This window comes from Pomacea canaliculata, linkage group LG6 (assembly GCF_003073045.1).
Source record: "Pomacea canaliculata isolate SZHN2017 linkage group LG6, ASM307304v1, whole genome shotgun sequence".
Lineage (NCBI taxonomy): Eukaryota > Metazoa > Mollusca > Gastropoda > Architaenioglossa > Ampullariidae > Pomacea > Pomacea canaliculata.
The window spans coordinates 9,096,085-9,117,738 of record NC_037595.1 but is presented as its reverse complement, the minus strand read 5'-3'; the positions used below and the strand labels follow the sequence as shown (position 1 = coordinate 9,117,738).

General features: G+C 39.8%; 1 protein-coding gene across 1 annotated transcript in view; it reads right to left on the bottom strand.

Annotated features, from left to right (window-relative positions):
• Nucleotides 1-13,853: 13,853 nt before the first annotated feature.
• The window catches only part of LOC112566910 (pyrokinin-1 receptor-like), a 67,880-nt gene continuing 60,079 nt past the window's right edge, over nt 13,854-21,654 (bottom strand). The window contains 3 exon segments of the mRNA XM_025243337.1: nt 13,854-14,878; nt 14,880-14,968; nt 20,279-20,410. Coding sequence (XP_025099122.1) covers nt 14,372-14,878; nt 14,880-14,968; nt 20,279-20,410 — 728 coding nt within the window. The 3' untranslated portion in view covers nt 13,854-14,371.

The following is a 21,654-nucleotide window of genomic DNA, read 5'->3' as shown; positions in this document are numbered from 1 at the left end:
CAGATGATAGAAGTCTTAGGCCCCTGTTGTTGGTTGCTCCCAGACCGTTCCTGACCATTGTTAGTAAGAGCCTGGGCCCATCTTGGATTTCCAATGCCGAGTTTATCTTTTAACTTTTAACTCATCTTGGTACTGCCTCTGTGACTCCTTTCCTTCCGTTTTGCCTACTTTACTATCTGATCTGCTATCATTACCTTTATTAGTGCTTGATGCATCTGTTTATAATATTCTTCTTTAAATTCAATATTGTGCTTGGACAAATAGTGCGAGACAAGAGATAAGGGACGTCACTACCCGCCATCGTTATTTTGTTAACACTATTCCGGGGTAACATCATTATCTGGTTAAGATAATGTCCCGAGAACAAAATTTCTGAACATGTTTCTCCTTTTAAAATAAAATTAATGACCGTAACCTTTCGTCTAATGAGTCAAGAAACTTTACACATTCTTTCCATTAGCTTTCTCGTCTAATGTCAAACGGCACAGAGAAAAAAAAAAGCTTAGCGAAAAAAAAAAGCAGTGCAAGGAATTTGAACTCTTCTTTCTTTAATTTTTGTTGTTGTTGTTGTTGTTGTTGTTGTTGTTGTTGTTGTTGTTGTTGTAGTAGTAGTAGTTGTTGTTGTTGTTGTTGTTGTAGTAGTAGACCATTTTTCTTTTAGTAACTTTATATAAGCTCTTTTTTTTAATTCCTTTGATACTCTCTTCCACCGTTCAATTTTATTTGCCAAGTGCGTCCTTTATGCCTTCATTTCCTTGCTGTTCTTTCTTTCATTCTCTCTTTCCATACTGTATCTTGGTTACTTTATCTTTCTCGAAGTTACACAAAGACAAGATAATATCCTCGTGAGCGAATTCCCATCATATAGCGAAAAAACACACCCAGTGAAAAACACGAGTCCTTGCCAAAAAGTCTTCATCTTCCTGACGTGTAAAAATGGCGGCGTTGAAAGCCCGCAATCTAGTGACACTGGCGCGAATTATTTCAGGACACATGAGCCGCATGCAGAATCGAGGCTTTTCAATCAGATTGGGAAATGGGAATGGGGGGAGCAACGAAGGATGGCGAAGACTGAAATGCGTTCTAAAGCGATGGGCCTTTAAGAGCTGTCAGACCGAGGCTGCATTAACGTCACTTCCTGTGAGCTCAGATTCCTCGTGTGAGATGGATCAGGTCGTAAATCGGCGTTTGGTGCAAAGACATTGTTAATCAAGGAGGATTATAAGGAAATAGGGTGAGGGGACTATGGTAAATGGTGAGACCAACATTGTAACTGGAAAGAAATAATCTTAATCACACACACGCACGCACCTGACCACATCCTTATGGCGTAGAGATAATGTAAACTTGTACTGAATGGAAATCATGTTATAGGATGCAGCACCATTTCCATAAATTTCAATTCTGTCAGTTTAATAAATATCAAAGCTTTATTATTATGCACTTGTGCAAAAAACGGAAACAATATAGTTCATTATTCATCTATTTTATGTCATTAAATTTATTATACAAATAATTGGCACAAACAACAGATTCTCAAATATTGATAGTTTTTATGGCACGACAAATACACAGCATCTGAAAACTTGCATATAACCCCCCCTATATATATATAGAGAGAGAGACCGACAGACAGAAGAAAGGAAAAAGAGAGAAAGAAGAGAGCAACAGAGGCACAGCAAACGTGCACCTGCACATGCTTTTCGTTTCGAGACATTTTAAATTCTTGGGTTCACACACTTCTCTCTTCTCGTTTCTTGGAACAGCTTTTCCTTTCTGCGATCGAATGTCGGCCTCGGTGGCTTTACAGCCGGCATAGATCTTGCTCAGTCGGTCAATAGGACTGAACTTTGCAGTGTATGTTGACCGTTTCCGCTTGCTGGAATCGTTTCTTGGCGTATATCCTGCAACCTGCATCCAAACTTTTTCTGTTACAGCTCTCGCGGGCATGTTGCGGGCAACGGCTCTTGTCACTGCAGAAAGTCAAAGGTTCTTCCTGTGTCTTCCTTCAAGTTTTTCCTATTGTGTGTGTGCACGCACGCACGCACGCGCTATACACATGCACACACAATAGAGGAATGTGAGAGCGCGCATGCAGATCTGTCTTTATTTCCATCGACTGAAAAGAACCATTTCTTTAAAGAGCGTTTATCTCCTGGGAATGAGGCTGAGAAGTCTTGGACAGGTTTACGGCTTTTGCCTCAGGGCTGTGTTTTCTTGCACATCACGAAGATGAAAAGATTTCTGCGAAGAAAGAAAGAAAGAAAGAAAGAAAGAAAGAAAGAAAGAAAGAAAGAAAGAAAGAAAGAAAGAAAGAATGAAACAAAGAAACAAAGAAACAAAGAGAGAAAGAGAGAAGGAAACAAAGAGAGAAACAAACGAAACAAAGAGAGAAAGAGAGAAAGAAACAAAGAGAGAAACAAACGAAACAAACAAACAAATAAACAAAGAAACAAACAAATAAACAAAGAAGCCAAGAAAGAAAGTCAGTGATCTGTTTGCTGTTAAACTTGTTTATTAGTTTGCCCGACTCCTGCAAAGGGCAAAGTCGATGGACGTTGCAGCCCACGCGGTAAAGATGGCTTCTCTCTGTCGGGTGTTGAGACAGTTATTCTCTTAGTTATCGATCCAACAGCAAGAAATTAAAAGTTTCATTTATTTAGGTGAATTACAATCCCTTTTCAAAACAGGGTCATCGGGTACTGAAGAATGGAAAATCAGTCAGACTTGTATATGTGTTGATCTCACAGTATCCTCAGTTCGATAAAGTCACTCCCCTCTACTTGTAATGAGGATTGAATACCCCTCAGTGGAGAAGAATATACTAAATTTATTCAAAGAAGTACACATAACCTAGAAGCCAAACAACCTAGCCATTTTTTAATCCAAGATGCCTTACAACACCTGTCGGTAATACCGAGAGAAAAAACAGCCAAAGTCTGGTGGGATGGTTGCCAGAGATTGCTTCTCGATTTCCAAAGATGAGCAATGCCAGACAGTATTCTGGGTTACCATCAGCTTGCGGGACTGTCTACAATTTCGATTAAACTGTCGAAGTATCAACCTCGGATGTCTGCTCTCAGGCATTTACAAAAAAAATGTTTGACTGTTTTCTCCTACCCCATAAAGGCAGATGTAAACCTCGTCGGTTGAAGTCTTAGTCTCAAACCATAATAATGGCGCCGCCAGACTTGCTGCGGAAATTACTGGAGCATCTACACTTTGTGTTTAGATATGGCAAACAGAGTCTCTGATCTTTATGCATTATTAAAGTAATAAGTCAGCAAGGTACACAGAATATTCAGGAAATCGGTATTTCCCCAAGGAAATAATAGTAGAGAAGTGTAATCACCTACAGGAAATAATAGTAGAAATGTGTAACCGCCTACAGGCAAAGAGAGTAAGTCATCTTCATTCAAAATCGCAGCCATTGTTGATGAAAGACGTTAACTAGCACCAGTCGATAAGTTCAATCAAAGAATGCTAAGAACCTTCATTAACAAGTGTAAACAAAATCGTCTAAAACGTCTAGCCAGTAGTAATCTAAAAGTGTAAAGAGTGTGTTCAATAATGTCGGCGAGTGTGAAGGGGCTTTAGCAACGAAATTTACTGGTGATTTACTCTGTTTTCATTGATTCCGCCCGGGCTCGGTTGCCACAAACACTGGAGGTACATCTTGCCCTGAGATCCCCCTCCCCATCTACTAGACTCTTCTATTTCTTCTCTCCCATGTGACCAGAGCACCTCGACTCTCTAAATCAAACTTGTTGGCCATGTCCCCTGGTCCTCTCACGACTTGGGAATTGGCGCTGGGTGGGCACTGAAAGACGAGAACTTTGCTTTCATGAAAGAGAGGGATCAAGAGGAATAAATGTAATAATAATAATCATCGTCGTCGTCGTCATCATCAACAACAACAATGTAAAGAAACTATGACTGACAAAGATTAATTTAGTATTTACTTAGACCTTAGTCACACATTGAAATTTCTTTTTCTTTTTTTTGTAGCTTTCTGTGACATTAAAGAAGGGCTAGAGAATTGATACTGAGACTTACAGCAAAACACGTGTTTTTTACTACTACTCACAAATTTGACAAAAAAATCTAACATTGCTTCAACTAAATTGTTAGCAAACCATCAAACATTCTGTATGATACAATCAAATAATACAACGTTTTCATCCCCCATAGAAAATTCATTCTTACCAAGAATCCTGGTGAATGAAGTCTTAAACCTGTATTAATGGAAAGTGAAAAAAAGAAACAATTTCAAAGGGCAACGAAGGCTTCAGACTGTTTGTAAATGACCTGAGGGGCTCTTTTGATTCGTGCACTGGCTGACATGCTTGATAGCAACACTGACTGAAGAAGATAAGGCGAAAGCCAAAGAAAAATATCCATTACCAGAAGCAAGCAGAATCCTAAGACAAAGAAAATTTAGATTGATCGTAAGACGATCCCTAATCAGTCGAATGTCAAACTCTAAAAAAGCTGAAAAATATCGACTTCCCTAGAATTTTTGGGTTCCAAGGCATTGCACTGCCTCTATACTTTAAAGGGAAACACAAGTCAAATAGCTCGTTATGCTTAATATATTTGTATACTGAAGTTCTGAATATTTTCTATAAAAATGTGAGTTGCAAAATGACCGCCAACCTCGTCTTAAACACAGTTCTGAATGCCCCATGGGTGATTTTGATATCTATAATATTATTTACGGGACATATAAAACTATTTGCTGAAACCCTAGCCAGAAAAGTCTGGTCCAACTGTAGTTTGCATAGTGACTCAGTGACTACAGTTCCAGCCTGTCTGGCACTGTTGTCATGTGAGTCACCACCATCCGCCTTTTTGGTAATTATAGGCGAGACAAATATGTTTTGCTCCTATGAACAGCATATCAAAACAACAGTTTGAAGTCTTTATTATATCACTATTTTATAAATTGAAGGTTTGGAGAAAAAGAAAACTATTTTTCCTAACACGCAATTCTCTGTGGTTGCACCTCCTCCTGACTGACAAGTTAATGGCATTTACAAGGTGTCTACACACATGCAACGCCCACAAGCATACTTGCATATGCACATTATTAAATCCAAAACGAATTTTTACCAGCAAAACTTCATTTGCTCAACCTTTGCAAACATAAGTAAAGATGAACGATGGGCATTTCTAGACCTGAAACACTAATGTACAAATAAATATCAAAGATCCATTTTTTTTTATCTTGTAAGAGTCCGACATGGTCGAAAAAGCACTTCACGTATCAACAACCGACATCAAACCGGAAGTGGTCTACCATCGACTTGAGTGAAAGTCACATCATGAATAATTCTCGAAAAATCGCTCATACAGGCCGGCATCCTACAACATACGTGTCTGTACCGCCATACACTGATATGTATCTTGTACATCACGGACTGGACAGTCCTTGGCTTGCGTCTCAAGATTTGCATTTTATTATGACTAACCTAATAAAAATTTATGTTGCTATGGAAAAAGCTTATAGGTTTACTGAGTCTAGCCTTGGAAAAGCCGAACTTTTCGCACTACTGACGTAGGAGGATGTATTGGACATTGAGAGATGTTGCAACTGTTGCAGTTTTGCCGACTGATCGTCGCATCCTTAAATTATCGCTGGTTTGCAGTCTGCGAGAGTACGAAAAGTTTACACTCTGTCAAAAAGCAGAGTTTACGAGATATGTAAGTAGACTCCTCTCGGTTGAGTTACACTCTGGAAAAATCAGGGATCGTGTAAATATCTCACTTCTGTGTGTGAAGACATGGACAAACTCTACTGCCAGTAAAATCCTTCTCCTTTCAAATGGCACCAAAAGAATTCATTTAGTTTTGCAATAGAGCTAACAATAGCCAACACTTACACTTGCTTTTCCATTTAAGTATTTAGCTGAGGTAGCTTTCACTACGACGAGTTGAGAAAAACAAGGTGAGGAAATGAAATAAAAACGGACTTGAAACTTCAATGAAGGAAATATCTGGGCCGTTTGCACAACGTATTTAAACTTCAAAACTTTTATAAAGAAGCTAATTCAGTTACTCTTTTTCAAACAACTGTGAGCAGGCGCCTTAGCAAGGTTGCAGAGTTTTTCTCTTGCAAATTGGAAACAGCCAGAAGCTGTTATAAACTTGCAAATACAGTGGTGACAGCCATGATCAGGGTTCTGAGAATCAGGTTCAGAGAGAAACTGTGTTTTCAAGCAAACAAGGACTCGAAGATGAACTAAAAACAAACAAACAAACAAACAAACAAACAAACAAATTATTTCAACGGTTTGGATTTCAGCTGATATTTTCAGAAGTATTAAAAAAACTATTGACAATTGACAAACATCTATTTTGCTGTTTAAAACAAGAAGTTGCAGTTATATACGCATAAATTAACAGTCTTGCATTTAATTTACTTATTGCAACTCATGCTTTAACACATACTATTTATTAGGGTAATGAAACTTTTATTATTAAAGTAGATTTTAGTTGTACGTCCACCTTAGCTGCACAGAATGCCGGAAACAGGAGTCCTATAGAAAGTAATGGAACCTGTCATCTTTACCCAGGGGTTGGGCGTCCTGTGCTGCTAGAGTAGAATTCTCTATAAACTGTTTGAAGTCAAATTACTTAAGGTTTGAAATATGTGATGTAACCAGTCCCAGACAACAGCATTCACTGAAAATTGAGCAGTGGAGGTAAAAGAACTGGAGGTAAATCAGTAAACATAACATGACTTGTGACTAAAAATATTCCAAACTGCTTTGATCTCTTCCATTATTATTTTGCCAAGAAGTAGCCATGCCCGCCTTAAAGCAATCCGTAGTGAAACAGCAGAATATAACGCCTTAATTATTTTATATTGATCGATAAGGTAACTAATTGTCTCAGCAGAGTATTCATATCCACTTTTTACTTTATTGTGTGTCCCTTTGAAAGCTGACACGATATGGAAGTCTTTAATTTTCAACTTTGCTTTCTATTAAGCAGTAATGACAGTGAAACTTAAAAAAAACAATTTTTAAAGTAAAAAATAATATATGAAAAAGTCACTGTAATATCAGACTAAAGCTATTACTCATATAGAGCTCTCGACGTGTGTGGACTCCATGCGCAGACAGGTAAGTAGAGGAATGAATGCTTCTCACTCTTCAGAGCTAAGGTAGAGGGACAGCATCCAGGATGCACTGGTTGTCTCCCATTCCCTAAGGAGAAAACCTGCAGATAAGAGGACACAATATTATACTCCTCTGGAAGCCCATTTTGCCGGTCTCATTAAGTGATAAGGATGGCAGTCTCATTAACATCCACTGCCCAGATGCCGCATTTATGATCTTGAGGTGCTTCAGTACACCCACCTTTCTACTTTCACGTTTGTTTTACCCCACTCAATACTTACTCCCCTCACAAGAATTTTGTAGAGATACTTGCCTACACATTAGCCTTGGTCTCCTAGGTCTGCAACTGTTTTTAAAGGCAGGGCTCCAGCAAAGCTGCCCCTAACTAACCCTGAGGTAACATTGTCCCTGCTTCATGACTACCGCCTAGACATTAGAAATGGAATTGGTTTTACGCCGAGACAGCAATTAAGGCTATATCACGGCAAAGCACCCGGCCCTGTCAACATGTGCCACATGCAGAGATAAACAGCAGCGTGGCGAGAAGCGATGTGAACCGAGGAGCATCCAGTCCTCACTGCATTGGTGACGGGCGCTAACCGCTGCGCCACCGTGGCGACCCTGACAGTGGGATCGTGTGTGTGCGCATGCGCGAGCAAATAAATGAAAGAGAGGGAAAGACAGTCATGATTTAAATAATGGTGGATGAATTTTCAAGACTCGCGTGATTCCTACTGATAAGTTTGTACTGTAACTTTATGAAGATTAGTGCCTTGAACCATCCTTTCTTGGTGGGGAAAGGCTCTCATCATCATTGTCGTCGTCGCCATCCTCATCAATATCATAATGCATGTTAAACATATTAGTTGTGCTAAACATGTTTTGATGTGTATTTTAATACATGTTCGTTCGTTTGTTTGTTATTTTTGTACATTGATGTGTTGACCTATGTTTTATTAGTTTAGATTTATATTTACATATGCGTGCATTAGTTTCTTTAATGATATATGCTTATACTTACCCTCTAAATCGTGGAACGTTTATCTTGTATGTGAGGGTTTACGTGTGTATAAATGTATGGTGATAATGATATTGATGTTTCTGGTGAGCAACCAAGCCTTTGAGTACAGCAGGACACCTCTGACCCCTAGCACCGAGGTCAGCAGCAAGTCCCAGCAGGACCCAGTAAAAACCTTTGGCCAGCGAACTGTGGAGACTGGGATGCTGTGCAACACAGTCTGCAGGTGCCAATGAGACAGAAAGGCACAGCTGGCAGTCTGCTACTGATAGGTTTGGAAGAGCCGCAGACCTTGTTGCTAGTCATAAGTCAATTTGCGAGTTTGACGAGTTGCCTCCGATGTTTTGTGTTCATAGCTGGTGCCACTGCACACTCCGAGAGAACCGGTCGGTTGGTATGAAGTCTGAGAGATTTTTCAAAGGAATGTGTTTTGTTTTTGTTTCATTTCGAATCCTTTTTCTTTAAGAAAAATTACCTTTTTACAGGAAGAATTATCCTCACTCCGGCAGATAGCAAATTGCAGGGTTCATTTCTTGTTTCATCGTAAACACGTTCTCTATCTTTTTTTTCTCTCTCTCGCACTCATTTCCTTGTTTTTTAATGTCTGTAGTTTGCTCTTCCAACGGCTCAAGTAATGAAGTCTAAATCTTACAGCAAACTTTGGTCTTCTCCACCCAGTGCCCTCGGCGAACTTTGCACTCGGCGCTCTCCGTCCAGATTGCCATGTTGGCTAATTCTGTGAGACTACTCCTCTTCTTCTGCCTCTTCTTGCTTTCTTTTTTTATTCATTTCATCTTGGTGAGGTAGAGTAAGAGGATTTTGAGAATGGGAGAGAGATAAAGAAATAACCTTAAGGCAAACGTGAGGTGAACATGTCTAAATATGAAGGTTACTCTCTCTCTCTCTCTCCCTCTCAATTTCTATTTTACACCTGAGATTTCAGTCGTTGCAGTATGTAATAAAGACTATAATTATAGGTAACCATTTCCCTTACTTGAAATACCAGGTGCTCCTCCTTACGACTGAGGGAGTAGCAGGGAAAGTTAATAATAATAAAATAGATGTTATCTGTACAGACAAAAAACTCATTGAGTTTCCAACTGACAGATCTTCAGTAACTGATCTCAAAGTTCAAGTTTTCAAAATTTCTAAAAATGTACAGGTTTTTTTTGTCTAATGTTAAAATGCGATCAGCAATAATAAAAAAGCAAAATTCACCAACTGTCTTCAGTTATTAGCCAGTCTTTGTAATATTCATATTTCTATGTCGTGCTAAGAGGGTTAATCAGACACTAAGTGGGCTTCATGAACGACAGAGCATTGTGAAGTTATTATGTCGTTTTTCAGCTTACATTATGAAACAAGAAGAAGACAGGTGTGTAAAAAGCGGCAGAGGCACGTGAAATAGTGTGTGTATCACGTGATGTCCTATAAACCCAACAGCGCACGCGCCTCATGCAAGTTTTTTCTCCTAAGCATGAATGATGCGAGTTACATGGTCCATCTGACTTCTGGACAATCCTGTGGTGTTATTGCTAAGAAACCAATGTATTATCAAGCAAAACTGACTTTGTTGCGCGCAAAATTCTGAGTTTTTGTTTTAATCTTGTGATTACGGATGATTCATCGAAGGTTGTGCTGACATCCTGTATGACCTTTGCTGACATCACGAGCAAGAAACTTCACCACATCTTCAGTCTGTGTCCTTTTCGTGAAGAAAAAAACCCATTTTGTTCATTTTGTGAAGCCTTTTTAGCTCCTTTCTGCTTTCCAAATCGTTTTTTCATTCTTCCTATCCATATTCACATCTTTTCTGAAATATGTAATATGACGAAATCGCTTCAGTAATTCTAATAAAATGGTATAATCATGTGCTCAAAAAACCTGAAATTTAAAGAAAATAATTTTCAGCTGAGTCTTTTTTTTTTTTTTTAAGCTATCAACTTTTCGAAACTTTGTAATCCAATTATCCCGCCTTCCATTAATCTCAAGGGCTGATTATTTTGGGGTCTGATGAACATGTTAGAAAGAAGCATTGAGTAAAAAGATCTCAAAGACCTTAAAGCACTTGAAGATGTTTATTTTTGCTGGTCATCAAAGTGTGGAGTGATCATTGACCGGAAAGATCGTGTTCCAAAAAAGAGTTTTAAAAAATACACACACACACACACACACAAGCAACACTCGCATGTAACACGTGTAGATGGCGCTGTCTGCAGATTTTGTTACAAAGTTTGCGAATCTGTAAATTCAGGTAGAAAATTTTTTTAAAATAAAGAAAGCAGCCCATGTAACCCTTAAATCTGTCTTCACTTGAGACAGCAGATGCTAAAAGACACAATGAGACAACGAGAGATCGTGGCAGACATAACTGTCAGGTTCTTGTAATTTTTTTTTTTTTTTGTCTCTAATATATTACATTTTAAAGCGATCCCTGTGGATCGGTTTTATTGGTTAAGGGTACATGTGTATGTGAGAGGATCCTAACTCACATTAATTAATTGTGCCTGATTAAGGAACTGCCTTCAAAAGAAAGGGTCCCACAAGATATAAAGTTGTTTTCAACTCTCATTTCTTCAAGAACTCTGCTTTATGCCCACTCAGAAATGTCAGGTAAAATGGTTGAGGAGTCTGAAAGGAGGGAGAACTGCTGCCAGGCAATTTTGGAATTGAGCAATAAACTTACTCCTTACGAACTTCATCTTCAAGATAAGTTCAGAATTTTCCAAGCAATAAACTCAAATATTATAACCATATTCTTCAAGGGTATGCTTTATTTTTGAGTTCAGCTCAAGTGGTTAATTCATATTTGATGTGGAAAGTGTGGATCTGGGACGCGGAGCTCCAGCACTTGGTGACATGCTGGCCCTTTATCTGACTTCATAGAAAAATAAAATTATCTTGTTTGCTGATTGGCGATCTTCACCATGTCATTAGAGACTGAGCACCTCCTCATAGGCGGGGGAAGAAAGGAGGAACAACTGACCCGTGAAAGGTTGAGCCTGAGATAACTTACAAAAGTTGTATTTCGCTTCTAGCAACATTCACAAATTTCAGAAATTTTTTTTGTATCAAGAAGCAATTTCATCGTGTTTAAAACCCAACTATTTGACATGCTTCCTTGTCACAAAGGTTGAACGCGTGCACATTGTCGCATGCAGGAAGCCATCAGCAGCCACCAGCGCACGTGCCCGGGGCTCAGCTTCCCTCAAAGTGAAATTTCCGTCGCAAAATTTGAAGCTGGACCACTCTGCCACAGTTTTCTTGAAACAGCTTCATTTCTCGTTTACGTTCGGAAGGCAGAAATCAAAGTTTCGGGACACAATTGTTTTTACAAGTTTGTAAATTTTTCGTATTATTATTTTTTTTTAATGTTAGTTGTTGCAATTGAAAAAAAAATGTTTTGGAAAAGTTTGTGTCATATTAAACGAAACAGATACAGAAATTGAAGATTTGCATCGGGAATAATATTTCAGCAAAACATTTGCATTTTCCAATAACTGCACATAGTAAATACGTTTAAACAAGGTGTCTTCTTTCTCAGAAATTTGTAAATCAACAGAAATGTGTATGCAAAGTACGGAATATAAATTTCATTAAAAGGTCATGAAATTTCGGTCTGACACAAAACAGGGAATAAAGTAGAAGAACAAATAAAGTTTAAACTAAAAAATGCGATATAAGTAATGAAACAGTTCGAAAAATGAGAATGAAACTTTTATTAAATAACGATTTTCATAAGACATTCATATTTAAATAATGGCAAGAGGAAATGTACATTGAAAGGCTTTGCACGGACACAAAACTAAATTCTTAATACGTTAAGAGCAAGAAACTAAGCTTATGAACTATTTCTTGAGTGCTGTGAAAAGTGGGTAGGTGGGTGAGACTGAGTGAGTGTATTCATGGGTAGGTGTGTTTAAAGTATATTGTACTCTAGTATCATACAGCACAGCACAATGCTTTCCTTTGTAGTAGCGATACATCATAGATAAATACCAATACAAAATTCATCATAACAAGACTTTCACACAATAATGTAGCTACTCAATATGAAAGCTGTTTATAAAGCACTTGTATTATTAACATTCGTATTGTAACCTTTACATTACACCTACATTCCCACAAACGCATGCGCGCGCACACACACACAAATAATACACTAAACCAGATTTTCATTTTTACTAAATAAAATTTCACATTTTTCTTCAATTAACTTTCTCTCTGACCACACTTGTGTCCATTACTTCACAACGGCGACTACAGAGCAGTGTCTATAGTATAGTCATTCATTCGAGTTCATCCTCAGTCATTACCATCATGACCGTAATGATTTTATTATCATGTTGGTAGCAGCATTAGCAGCAGCAGAACCAGTTGTACTAACAGTAGTGGTTTCTAGGTAGTAAAGAATAAAAGCTCCATAAACGTGATATTGTCTCTACCCGCGTCTTGTACTTCAGCCGCCAGAAATGTAACAAGTATCACTCAAACATGAGGCATGCCCTCTCTCCCACACACACACTCACACTCACACTCACACACACATACACACTCAAACACACTCACACACACACACACACACACACACACACACACACACACACACACACACACACACACACACACACACACACACACACACACACACACACACACACACACACACACACACACACACACACGCAAACACACATGCCATGCAACTCTTTTTTCAATCTGAAAGGCGGCGAACGTGATCCTGACGAATACTGAAAACTCAACGAGCCACACTGTGATGACAATAACAACCTTGTGACCGATTAACTGAGAGAAGGTTGGTGCATGCCATTTAAAAAATAACATAATCAAAGAAGGGTTTTAAATAAACAGCTTCTGTCAAGGCTGAGTATAAACTCTAAATATCCAAATATTGTCCGACTTTAGGACATCCTCCAGACCAACTTTTTTACTTTGTTCAATAAATGTTTCCTCTCTGTACAAGAATAATACTCTCAGGCTATTAGGACCCATCTAAAATCACAGTAAGAAAACTCTTTAAAGTCTCGCAAGGCGTTTATGGAAGTGTAAGTATAAAAGTTTAAACACACTCAAGAAATCTAATATTATTTATTTATATATATATATCCAATGTCTTTACATTTTCAACGATTTTGCTTGTCAGCCTTGCGACGTACAACATACATAAAAGCTAGATTAGCCATTTGTCAACAAACAACACAACAACAAACTATTTGTGCACGATCTTGAGTAGGAAGTCCGTCATTTTGAGCAACATAACAGATTTGAATGCCATGGCAAGGAGTGCAGTCTTGTTTACAAACACATAACGGAACCATTTGAACACATGTTCCATCTTATCTTGGCAGTCCACGAAAATGCCAGTGAGAATCCTGACTCGGAGTAAACTGAACATTTCTGCTGATGTCTTCAGAGAGGGTTTCAAGGAGGTTTGTCCAGAGTCGACAATTATTTGTCAAAAGTCGCCACTGGTTTGTCCATAGTCGGCAATAGTTTGTCGAGAGTTGCCACTGGATTCACGAATTGCAACATTGTTTCTCTTTATCTCTCGAGCGATGCCATTCGAGTCTTCTTTGAGGACTTCCGGTTCCCCAGCGTCAAGTCTCGAAGGAAGCCTATGTGTCCTACAAGATGTAAACCACAGACTTGGTGAGAAATAACTGACTTTCCAAAAGCAAGATCCTCTTTTTCCTTCGCAAATGTGATCCAGAACGGATGAACTCAAAGAAGACAATTTTAAAGTAATCCATTAGGTATATTTCCCATCATTTATGGTCAGATATTCAAACACATTCTTTACTTCACATCTAAGCACTAGGTAGGGATTGATGTTTATTTAAAGGGCATATCTAGAATTTTTCTCTTATTAGACGAGGTTCGAGGATAAGAATCTGACGAAGAAGGTGATCACGAAACCTAATCTGACGTCGTGAACATTTTTGCTTTACCTGTAGATGCTTTTGAAGCTTTCAAATACCTAAAAATACGTTCTACAAAGGTCAAAGATGCGTGCAGGAACTCTTCAAACAAGTGCTTCAGAGAGGCCGCATCTCACCGACCCCTAAGTGCCTTAAGTATCTTCCGTAATGGCTTGAACAGCACTTCTCAAGCAAGTACTCGTAAGCAGATACTGCCGCTGGCTGGAAACCCTCAGAGGGCGCTAACATCTCTCACACGTTCACAGCTAAAAATATCCTCCATGGAACGGTTATGCCCGTAGCTGCGCAGCTCGGTGAAGTGCCGCCTGGGTATCACATCCGGATATGACATCACACTGTAAGCGGCAGTGATCTCCCCCTAGCTCCCACGGCGTGCCATCGCTAGGCGGCGCACATGCCTGGTTGTTGTTGGCCCGGCGACTCGAACAGTACTTGTGACGACACAGTTCCAGCAGACGACCGTCAGAATGCGGATGCTCGCCGCTGGACACGAAGCTGTAGTAAGAAGCCTGCTTCGTGGCCGACATCTTGACGAACGACTCCTTCGTGGAGGGGATGTGGCCGTGACCCGTGACCCGCCCGCCGCCACGGTTGGCCGGGCAGCCAGCGGGCATGGCGGAGAACTTGGCCACGTGAGCGTTCTTGCCTGCGGCGTGCAGGTAGCAGCGGTCGTCTGGCCCGCTGGGCCGCGAAGTCACGTGACTGTTGCGGCCGATGAACTTGGCTTTCAGCTTGTAGAAGGCGGGCAGGGAGTCGATGTTGAGGATGCAGCGGCACAAAGGTCCGCTTGAAGGCCCGCCGGAACTTACGGGACAGCAGGTTGTACAGGATGGGGTTGACGGTGGAGCTCAGGAAGTACAAGACACCTGCACACATAGGCAAACACACACACAGACACAGACACGCAAACACACACACACACACACAAACACATACACACACTCAGTCCTGTCATTAGGTTTTGAAATCTTGCACTGAGGATAATTACACTTGACAAATGAAGAAAGACAATGCCAATATCCATATATATATATATGCCAATATAACATGCATTAATGAGGGTTCTCGTTCCTTCCTGAAATGCCTATAATTGTATATTAATAAAATATTAATTGCATATTAACATTTTACACACATGATGAGAGATGAGGTCTTTTCTACTGCTCTTTCTTTTACTGACAAAACTACTTTGATGACGGAAGCAGCTGCGCTTCACTTATCAGACAGACAAGTGGCGAGTAGACGAATCTGTAGGGATAAGGTCACGTGTTTTATTAATATCCAAAAACAGTTATTAATTAAAACTTTGTGTTTTAACAAGTGTTAAGTTTTGAAAACTTTGAAACAAACTTTTTACCATGCTGGCGCTTAATGCAAATATCTCTACAGGGAAGTACGCCAACTTATGCAAAAAACAAACAAAAACAAAAACAAACAAACAAAACTTTAAAACCGCACGATGCTTCGGAGTGTTTCGCTCGTAATGGCGTTGGTATTAACAACTAATAATCTCTGATGTCCACGTGGAAAATGCTTTGTCCATTAGCCTCGTGAGTGGGTGGGCTGAGGAGAACGATTGTAGGCTATTTTTCTGTAGCTTTGAAAGTGTTGTTGTCGCCCGTAAACATAGGTAAGTGCTTGTGCAGGCGTCTTTGGCGAGAAACCGAAGGTGATTGTTATTTTAGACAATTGCATCCATCTCAGAAATAACGAACTGTTGCCTGCGAGTAATTTGCGAGCGGGTGTGACAGACGTTGTTACTATAAATACACAACAGCTCATGTGATCCCGGTGCTATAAATAGGACTGTAAATGAGTTCTCCACCATTACCTCGCCTGCGTTTTCCATTATCTATGTCTTCATCTATTCTTCTTTTTCCTCCTCCTTCTATCCCCACCCCTCAATTCTTAAGCTTCTTCTTCGTTTTTTTTTTTTTTTCTCTCTCCATCTCTATCTTTTCTTCTTTTTTTTCTATTGTCTGTAAATTATTCTTCCTCTTCTTTTTCTCTTGTTCTCTATTCCGTTGGGGAAACGGATAGTCGAGTGTTTAGAGGACTAACGTTGGCACCGGAAGGAGCGCCGGTTCTATTCCCGTGCGGCGCAGCGACCTCCCCCTCCCGCCATTAACCCCCAGCGGTCTGGAATGAGTACTTGCCACCATAGAGGGTTGGGAAAGGTAAGACAGCGAGAGAAAGAGAGATATAACCATCCTCATAAAATGTGGCCGCGAAGAAGTGTAGTTTATACGACCTTACCACCTCCCTCCAACCCAATGACCTCAAACGGTGAGGGGGCGACTTCACTTTTTATTCTTCTGTTGTGTTTGCACTTAAGTTTGTTGACCAAACTTTTAGTGTCTCTAATGTTCTTCCTGTTTTCCTGTTATCTACACAAGCAACTTTCCAAACGTTCGACATTTTACCTGCTCAGTACCGAACTTCTAAGTTTGTCCTGAACAACATTTTGCAGCTTTGAAATCTTGAGGAAAGGAGGTCTGGCTAGTATAAAGAGTTTAAAATAGAAACGTTTTACGTGGATCATAACAATGTATCTACTTATCCCCAGAGTTTTATATTTTTTGTAGTAGCAAACGACTTTAGATGTGGGGTCTGTGTAAGCGTGAAATGTAGCTCAAGCTACACCACAGCCCCACAACAGCATCCTGCTGGTAGGTTGTCGGGTAATCGGTCAACAGATAAAGATAGTTCAGGTCTTTGCACGTCCACGTAATTCTTGACATTTTCTTTGTCCTCCAGGGAATGCGAGGTCTTTATCCTCGCAGCAAATCAAGAGAGACACAGAGAGGACAAAAGAAAAATCCAAACAACGAGGCATGCTGGGTGGGGTGGGGGAAACAAAGAAAGGAAAACATAAAGAACATTTAAAGAAAAAGAACAAGAAAAAAAATAACACCAGAGAGTGGGACAGAGGGAGAGATTAAAAAAAGGTTTAGGAGGGAGAAAGGAAATAAAGACAAAATGAGTGGAGAGTGAGATTGTGTGTGAGAGAAAGAAAGAGAGAAAGTATGGGAGTAAGAGAGGGATTAAATCAGAGCACCAGTCTCCATTAAAACCAATCTCGTAAAAGTTGCAGGATTTTATTAAATTAGAATCGTGTAGTAGGCTTCAGGGACAGACACGCGCGTGACTGCGTGCTAATGTCAGTAAAATTTTTGTTGTGGCTGAGGTCTAGTCTGTCCTATCACCTCGACACGAATCTTCAAAATCCACCCTGCATAACTGAATAAAAGCTTTTTTTTTCCCCTTCTTTGCTCTCAACCATTAGTAAGTAAAGGTGATTATTAAATCGAAGAAACGTAAGTCATGCATCTGTCTTCTTGTCCATTATCTCCCTTGTACCACATCCGCTGCTGCGTCTCATTATTTTTTAAAGTTAATTTACGGTTACAAGTTAGCCTACATTGTATGGACTGTCTTTGTGGCCACCTGACTAAAGGTGTTTAAACTTTTACAGTTATTTCTCGAAGATGTGTGGTCTTAACTTAGTTATTAAGTGACTATCATCATATCACTATGCTAAGCTTCCACATGGGTAGAAGTAGTCTTTCGTAGGAATAGTGTCTAGTCTTTGCAGGCAACGCACATGCTTTGTCATGTCGAAGGAGTTAAAACTGAATTAGCGAGTTAACCAACATTTTTCTCGAGACATGTCAGCGGAAGAGCGCAGCAGTGTTCATCCTAACATGCCATCCAATTTCGTTTGAAGTTCACGTCCAGCCACGACAACAAAGAAAATATAAAAACCAAACTCAATGCTCTGGACGAGATCGAAATCCTGCGTCCCATCCACGTTACTTTGTGAATTGCCTTCGTATGCAAATCCTCTTTCTTGTTTCGTAATCAATCGTGAAAAAAACATTTCTTAATATTTCTCAAAATGCGTTTAATTACTGAAAGAGTTGATAGGTTTAGATGCGGCATTTTTAACATTTGATGATTTCATTTTCATAATCGACCGCCTTTCTCTAAAAGAAGTACAGCAGCGTTTCAAATGTACTTTTAGGGGTTTCTTTAATTTTTTGTAATTAATCGACATCATAAATTTGTCTTGTGACCAGTATCACATACATATGAAACCATCTATCTATCGTGTTAAGAAGGTCGTCTAAAGGGCACACAATCTTACAAAGGTTCTTTTTCTCATCTTACGGTGTCAGAGCAAGAAACTGGAAACTTTTCTTTTAGCGTTCATGATTCCGACAATGTTCTCCAAAACAATAAAGACAGCTCTATTTTTGTTTTCTTTAGAGTTTTTCCGGAGAGAAAAATGTTGCGTTCCAGCAAACAACATTAAAGAAACTTCCAAAGGCAAGCGCGAGGCAATTCACTCGAAAATTTTCTATAACAGGAGAATAAATATCCTAAACACATCGCTATTATGTCTGAAACTATTCCCATAAATCTTTCCTGGACACGGCGGTGAAAATATAAAATGAGAAGTAAATACTTTAGAGCAATTTTGGGGGAAGAAAATAGACTTTTGAACTATGTGCGTGCCTTCCGGTGTACGTCACTCAGTGGTGCGCGTGCGGCCTCGTTCTCGCGTGAACGCTCGAGATTTGATTTCCTGGAATTTGCCTGTCGATAGGAACAGATTTCTCCTGAGATCCCTTGCTTCTAACGACTCACCGTGAGGTCACAGCTTTGTACCCGATCACATGTGAAGGTGGCAATGAAACCTTATCACAGTTATTTCGCGGTGGCTATTGATCTCTTGCAAGTAATGGACGCACGGCATTACATATCAATACATTACATCTTCTCCCAACCCAAAGTCCTGACCAGCAGGAAATGAAACTCAAGTGTGAACTCTTTACTCCACAGAGTCCTGTACTTTTTTTTTCAAAAACACGAATCTAGCAAAAGAAGTAAATTAAACGAAATTTGCAAGAAAATTCAAACAGGGTGTAAAAATTAACAGAACAAATTACAAAAAAAATCATATATTTAAAATAAAAAAAAACCTTGTAGGAAAAAAGTAAAAAAAATTGTTAACACAAAAAACTTGTTAGCCTACCTCTCTTGAAGGACCACAAAAATCTTAAAAACAAAATAATTTCAGAAATTTACTACTTTTATGATTATCATTTCTTAACACTTAGAGTTAGCGAGCTGTAAAAAATCCGTTTTTTGTTAAAGGTTTGCCATGAGGTGGGGACGATAAATAGCATCGTCAAATATAGATGACAGTAAAAAAACGAAAATTTGAAAAAGCGCATTGTTGTTTTTATTTTTTTTTTAATTATTTTTATTATTTATTTTATTATTATTTTATAACGGAAATCTGAAAGAAGAAATAGCTGAGGAAAAAAAAATAGAAATCGGAAAGAGAAGGTAAATATAAGAAGACTAAGAATGCAAAAACCAGATTCTTATTAGATGTGCGTGTGTCCGTGTAAGAGAGAGGGCGTGTAAAAATTTCAATATCATCTCCAAAATGAGTAATTAGTTTCACATTCTTTTCTTATCATTATTACTCTTCAAACAGGCCAGAGAAAAACGGGAAAAATTATTTTAATATTATTGGTGTGTATGATATTGCGTGCTACTGGCTAGCGACACGGAAAGGGTTCAGTCAGGGGCGGCTTTTGTTGTGCTTTGATTAAATTATAATTGCGCAGCTGAACACGCACACAAACAAAAATATTTTATTCAGATCGTAACCACAAAACGTTTACTTTTTTGGTATACCTGTTGACAGACAGACAGACAGACAGACAGACAGACAGGCAGGCAGGCAGGCAGGCAGGCAGGCAGACAGACAGAGGAAATCGTAAGTTTTTTTCGCCGAGTGGTTTTACATCCTTCATTTCTCATTTCTATAAGAATAAATTCTCAATAACTAAAAGACTGAACAAAGGAAGTAAATTAATTCTATTAACACCTGCTTGTTTATCTGCTCTTATCTGCAGTCGGTCTACCAGGTAAACAAAGGTGGACTACCCAGCCTGACACGGGTAGCTGAACACACACTCTATTCATGCTCTTCACGCACACAGGTATACGTCTCCTCGGACATACATTCTTCTTGCTGCACGTGCATGGGTGCGCAGGTAATTTAATCTCTCCCACGTCACAAGGATAATCAAGTTCTCATCATCGTCATCATCGTCATCGTCGTCATGACCATCACTATTCCTGGCACTCGTTGTTACCTGAAACGTAGAAGAGGTGACTTTGAACTGTCAGGAGTTCCGGTGTCCACTGGGCCTGCTCAATGTACAACGTCATCAACCGCTGAGCGTGGAACGGAGCCCAGCACATAAAGAAGGCCACGACGACAGCAACTGTAACAGAAAGTATCAACAGTTCAAAAACATTTACTTTATCTAGGATGGTTTTAGCTACATATGTAGCTCTACACTGTCTCTGTCTATCATTCATGTTTGGTGCCTGAGTATGTCAGAGACAGATTAATACTTTACATTCTCTCTATCTCTTACTTTGTGTTTGCTAGCGTGCTCGTGGCTTGTGTCTCTGCTAAAGGTGTGTCAGAGAGTGCATAGCACCCATTCATTTGATCGCGCATGCGTACAAGCCAAGAAAAGTTCCTGTGACTTGAACTAATAACGCTCAGCGTCACCACCAACGTCATGGGGGACTCTGACCACAGCGGCGTAGCACGCAAGTCTTACGTCACTCATCTGTCACCGGAAGTGTGAAACCCGCTGGTGCGCAGTGAAGGTCTTGCCTTTCTCCTCCGGACAGGAAATCGGAACTGGGGGGAGAGAAGGGGAGATAACAAGACTTTTGTAAGGAGCTGGGCTGGTCTCTGGAGCTAAAGATTCGGTTCCTGGTCATGTCGAAGATGGCTGCCGGCACTTTTTTGTTTTGAAATTGTTGAGACAGAGGTGAGTGGGGTACAGTCACCGCGGGCAATGGGTGATGAACTCGTTTGATTGCTTTCTTTCCAGTCTGGCACACCAAGCCTTGGGACTTGCTTTTCCAAAACAGATAATGCGACGATGGCTGATGGCTAAAGCATACGCGTAGTGATACAATGAACCTTCTCCCTTCCCCCCTTTACACACACACACCAACAAACACACACGCAGACAGACCTCTTTTCTTTACTCACTCAACCCTGTCACTCGAAAACAATTAATTCAAACAAAATGGATTTGAAGGAGGTACCCAAGATACCTCTGCACCAACCCCACGATACTTTCCAGTTCTATCCTCTTTAAATGGAATTATTTTAATTTTGCGAAATTACGGATGATGATGAGGAGGACGAGGAGGAGGAGGAGGAGGAGGAGGAAGAGGAGGATTGAGCTTCTGTCCCACCAATGAAGGCGTGCTCTTACACATGTATATATGTGTTATGTTTAGTTTTGCCTAAAAAGTGAACACAACCAAATTAAGGAAACCCAATTTAATTAAAATTGATTTTAAATTAGTTTTGTGTGCTTTAAACCAGTCTTTGATAATCTGCATCTACAGAAAGCAATCGTGAGGCCTGATGGAGGGACGACTAGTAGCTGTAAGGGGCTGAGCATCATCAACTGCACGGCGTCTGGCGTCTGCTGCA